Here is a 5,454-nt window from a genome sequence, read left to right as displayed (position 1 = left end):
AAAAAAAAAAAAAAAAAAAAAAAAAAAAAAAAAAAATGCACTTGATATGGAGTAGGAGAAAATTAATGAAAATGGTCTAGTGAGGCAGATGACATTTGGATCAAAGCAAGTTTCTCCTTCTTCCAAATTTTATTATGAGAAGTTTCAAATATATAGCAAGTTGAAAGAGTTTGACATTGAATCTGTTATACCCATCATCTAATTTTTGTCATTAACATTTACCCTAAATACTGCTTTGTCACATATCTCTCCATGTATCCCTCCATCATCGATCAGTTTTTCAAATGTATTTCAGAGTAAGTAAAACAAGGGTTTTGAGTTTATTTTTTTGTTGATGATCATAACTCAGTGTTTCCAATGGGTGAATTTCTTTCACAGTCGGAAAGGAAACATGGCATTCCTGATATATGCTCATGGGGTCTGGGAATAATAAGGAAACTCAAGTGCTGTTGAATTAAAATTTGGAAAGACGACAAGTTAAAAAGTACATAATGCTATTCTTAAAAGTATAGGAATTTGAAGTGTTTATAAATAAATGTGTTTTCTTTTAAAGGTACTAGTTAAACAATTGGATAATATCTTGGCTGCTATACATGATGTGCTTAATGAAAGGTAAGTAACTAATAATGGTTCAGTTTAAATGACTATATTTTTAGAAATTACTTAAAAATACACAAGAAGACAAACTCATTGGCTTTATTTATGGACATCTATTGATTTCAGTAGGTCCTCTTGTCATTTTTGTCTGTATTATATATATGTTAATTACCATTGGATACAAATGGAATGCATTTGAAAAGGAATACTTTGTGTGTGTATGTGTGTGTGTATGTATATATGTATGTATGTAAGTATGTGTGTATGTATTTTTCGAGTTGGAGTCTGACTCTGTTGACCAGGCTGGAGTACAGTGGTGCGATCTCAGCTTACCACAACCTCTGCCTTCTGGGTTCAGGCAATTCTCCTGCCTCAGCCTCCCGAGTAGCTGGGACTACAGGTGCACGCCACCACTCCTGGCTAATTTTTTATAGGGTTTCACCATGTTGGCCAGGCCGGTCTCAAACTCCTGACCTGAGTTGATCCACTCGCCTCTGCATCCCAAAATGCTGAGATTACAAGGGTGAGCCACCATGCCCGGCAGGAATACTTTATATGATTAATTTGCTAGTCTCACGGGTAATTGAGCACTTACTTGTGGAATGGCATAAATTCTTGATGCAGGCGTGAACGAATACAATTAGTTTTTGTAAACCAGAGAATTTGAAATTGCTTAGAGAATAGAGGTGAAAAGGAGCATCCTTCTTTGTGTAAGAGTGGATCCAAACCATCTATTCCCTGGTTACTGGAGTCTCCAGTCATTTTTTGTTAAGGTGATTCCCAAAGAATTGCAGTATTGGCAAGCATTTCAGCTTGTCATAAACCTCAGTGCTTTTTGATGATTTTATTTTATAGAGTTACTTATTAAAGTTATATGTAAATCATTCCTGTTATCCTTTTAAGTGTCTGTATTTGCCTAGTACCATTTTTTATTTTATAGTCATTACATATTAAATATTATATAGAATGTAGTTATATGTAGTGTGTTTTATCCAATTATATGTTGCTGCCCTTTTCTGAGAGTTAATATAGTTTGTGATGGAATTTAGCATTTGGGGGCCTTCCCTCACTGTAAATAATTGATTTTGTAAAAAGAAAGTCTAATGTCAGACAGATACTTTTTGGCAATGCAGGCTAGACAGAACATAATATTTAGAGTGGAGAAAATTTCCACCTCTTACATAGTTTGAATAGAAATTTTAAAAACCATTTAAGACTTTATCTATTTATTTATTTTAAAGATGGGGTTTCACCATGATAGCCAGGCTGGTCTTGAACTCCTGGCCTCAGGTGATCCACCCACCTCGGCCTCCTAAAGTGGTAGGTTACAGGCATGAGCCACCACCACGCCTGGCCCTAAGACATTCTTTATAACATGTGTCACTCATGTCCTCATAGAAAACTTAAGTCTTTTGTGTTTGTTTTTTGTTTGCATTAAAATAAACAGTAGCAAATTGCTTCAGGAGTTGAGACAGGAGGGAGCTTGCTGTCTTGGCCTTCTTTGTGCTTCTCTGAGCTATGAGGCTGAGAAGATCTTCAAGTGGATTTTTAGCAAATTTAGCTCATCTGCAAAAGATGAAGTTAAACTCCTCTACTTATGTGCCACCTACAAAGCACTAGAGACTGTAGGAGAAAAGAAAGCCTTTTCATCTGTAATGCAGGTAAGAATGAAGGGCGAAAAATGCATAATGTGCTTGGGAAGAAAATTGTCCCATAATACATGTCCTTGGAGGGGAGCTTGAAGAAGGGAAACATAGAATTGGGATTACCTACTGATAGGAAATATGTCTTAGAAATTCCTCTTTCTCATTTTGAGTAAAGGATATACCTTGAAGTTAGATTTGAAATGTTAGAGATTTTTTTCTGTTTTGTTTTTAGAAATGTTTTTTGAGGTTGTCCAGGACGAGAATGATTTGCAAATTTGGAAATAGGAACTCTACTAGGAATGCTGGATAGAAGAATGCTTCACATTTGTTGAGAGAGACGAACTAAATATCACAATTCCTTTCTGAGCCTTTTGGTTTGATAATGTGCCCCAAATTCTTATTCCAAATAGCATAAGACAATTATGTGTAAATGAATACTAGCTCTCATTAGTTTTATTTCACATTTGTGTATCTGAATATATTTAAAAAATCATTCTTTTTATTTTTTATTTTATTTTTTTTGATATGGAGTCTCGCTCTGTCACCCAGGCTGGAGGGCAATGACGTGATCTTGGCTCACTGCAACCTCTGCCTTCCCAATTCAAGCGATTCTCCTGCCTCAGCCTCCTGTGTAGCTGGGATTACAGGTGCCCACCACCACGGCTGGCTAATTTTTGTATTTTTACTAGCGGCAGGGTTTCACCATGTTGGCCAGGATAGTCTCAAACCCCTGACCTCAAATGATCCATCCGCCTCAGCCTCACAAAGTGCTGGGATTACAGGCATGAGCCACTGCACCCAGCCTAAAATGATGGCTTTCTGATTCTAGCATTTCTTTTATAAGATTGCTATGTAAAGCAGAGCTTTTCCTTTTTAGGGAAAAGTGTTTTTTAACAGTTGCACAATATTCTGTCAATGGAATGCCATATAATTATTTATTATTTTATTTTATTTTTGCCATATATGTATTTTAAAAATTTATGTATAATGGTAACATGAGCCTGCATGTTATTCATGTGTGGTGCCATACTTCTTTAATTCTAATATGAAGCAAGTGCTAATATACTAAAGTATAAATTATATAAAATTTGCTTTATGTTTTAGTTTGGAAAGTAGTTGTTGCATTTTATAGAAAAGTTTCCCAAGTCCATTTTACTTTTTTACTTGAAATTTAATCACAGGTAGAGTCTTAAAGAGAGCGTTTGACATAATGTAAACAGACATTATTAAGGACTAATATTAACTGATGTTCAAGGACTAATATTAACAAACATTAAAGAAGAGAAAACAGAATTTCATTTTAGCCTAACATCTTAGTGGAGTGAAATATTTTCAATTTATTTTTTATATGTATTTATTTATTTATTTTTGAGATGGAGTCTCGCTCTGTTGTCCAGGCTGGAGTGCAGTGGCACGATCTCAGCTTACTGCAACCTCCGCCTCCTGGGTTCAAGCGATTCTCATGCTTCAGCCTCCCAAGTTGCTGCGATTGCAAGTCAATTTTTTTTGAACTAAAACTAATCAGAATCTATTTTTCTTGGTCATATACTCAGTTGTTCACAGTCACTTCATAAAAATGAATCTAATTTACTTGTTTTCTCTCTATTTTGTAGAATATTCACAGTTTGTAACTTTTATTTTTAAGCTTGTAATGACCAGCCTGCAGTCTATTCTTGAAAATGTGGATACACCAGAATTGCTTTGCAAATGTGTTAAGTGCATTCTTTTGGTGGCTCGATGTTACCCTCATATTTTCAGCACTAATTTTAGGGTGAGTTCCTCACTCCCTTGTTCAGATCATGGGGTAAGGGGGATGATTGTGTGTGTGAGAAACTGGGGAATCAGTTGGAAAACAGTGCCTCTATTCCTTTGAATATAATCAGTGATATTTGAGGGTCCAGGGTTGAATGCTGCATTTTTATTAAAAAATGTCATCTGCATTTTTCTTTCTGATGTTTATACTTAAAATATTTAACGAAAATAAACTATTTCATTGTTGTCAGAAATGTACTTCTTTTATTTTCCTGCCCCCCTCCCCTTTCCAAGTTTCTAGAATGTCAAGTAAGTAGAACAGAGATGCTTCTTTTAAGATCTTTTACTGTGAAATGGTCCACAGGTGAATGGCAGTAATATCTTAAAATGATTGGCCCCCTCTCTCTTTGTTTCCATCAAGGATACAGTTGATATATTAGTTGGATGGCATATAGATCATACTCAGAAACCTTCGCTCACACAACAGGTGTCTGGTAAGTCCTGGAGCCTATACCAGTCATTTAAATACTGTTGGGGAGGAGCATTGATCCCCTAGTGATCACGTGTCAATACCATTTCTTTAATGATCCAAGAAAATTAATTGCTTCAGAGAAATGTTTTATTGTAAATGCACATTATTTGTTAGCTAAATATATCTTGTTTTTTGAGACGGAGTCTTGCTCTGCTGCCAGGCTGGAGTGCAGTGGCGCTATCTCGGCTCACTGTAACCTCTGCCCTCTGGGTTCAAGCGATTCTCCTGCCTCAGCCTCCGGAGTACCTGGGACTACAGGCACGTGCCACCATGCTCAGCTAATTTTTGTATTTTTAGTAGAGATGGGATTTCACCATGTTGGCCAGGATGGTCTCAATCTCTTGACCTTGTGATCCACCTGCCTCACCCTCCCATAGTGCTGGGATTGCAGGCATGAGCCACTGCGCCCGGCCCTAAATATATTTTTTCAGAGGAAATTAGTAGTAGATGGAGAGAGTAAGTACACATAGAAGTTACCCAAGTTATTTGTAGTTTGTACTGGTAGGAAAATATATGGTAAGAGTATATGGTAGTGGCAATACCCTGAAGTGGACAATGGAAGATCCTACTTATTTTACTTTTTGTTGTTTCTCTGGCTATTTTTTTTTTTTAAAGTGAAATACAGGAGTAATTTGGAGAATTGTCACAAATGAGAAATGATGTTTTTTCCATTTTTTTTTTTGGAGTTAAGTGAATGACTAGCATGCCTCATTTGCACATTTCAGCTTGTTTCAAGTGTCATAGTTTCTCATAACTTACTTGGTGCCATAAACTTTTGAAAATAGGGTATTCAGGTGATAGTGGTATGTTTCATTTTCACTGAGGAGATGAGTAGACACCTTTGATGATTAGATGTGGACCTGGGATTAGCAAGGCCAATGGTAGATTGTGGCATTTTAGTCTTTTTTTTTGTTTTTTTTTTTTTTT

General features: G+C 36.2%; 1 protein-coding gene across 3 annotated transcripts in view; it reads left to right on the top strand.

Moving 5' to 3' along the window:
- The window catches only part of LOC108308453 (serine/threonine-protein kinase SMG1-like), a 43,065-nt gene extending 38,438 nt beyond the window's left edge, over positions 1 to 4,627 (top strand). For 2 of the 3 annotated variants that reach the window (XM_017534267.2, XM_037740534.1), the window contains 4 exons: positions 554 to 612; positions 2,045 to 2,258; positions 3,889 to 4,014; positions 4,417 to 4,626. In XM_017534267.2, the coding sequence (XP_017389756.1) occupies positions 554 to 612; positions 2,045 to 2,258; positions 3,889 to 4,014; positions 4,417 to 4,551 (534 nt within the window). In that variant the 3' untranslated portion in view covers positions 4,552 to 4,626. Of the gene's footprint in view, positions 1 to 553; positions 613 to 2,044; positions 2,259 to 3,888; positions 4,015 to 4,416 lie in introns of all 3 variants that reach the window. The other variant, XM_017534266.2, reaches the window with a different exon arrangement.
- The last annotated feature ends 827 nt before the right edge of the window (positions 4,628 to 5,454 follow it).

This window comes from Cebus imitator, unplaced genomic scaffold (assembly GCF_001604975.1).
Source record: "Cebus imitator isolate Cc_AM_T3 unplaced genomic scaffold, Cebus_imitator-1.0 Scaffold85, whole genome shotgun sequence".
NCBI classification, from domain to species: Eukaryota; Metazoa; Chordata; class Mammalia; order Primates; family Cebidae; genus Cebus; species Cebus imitator.
The sequence above is the reverse complement of the archived record's forward strand: the minus strand, read 5'-3'. Positions and strand labels throughout refer to the sequence as shown.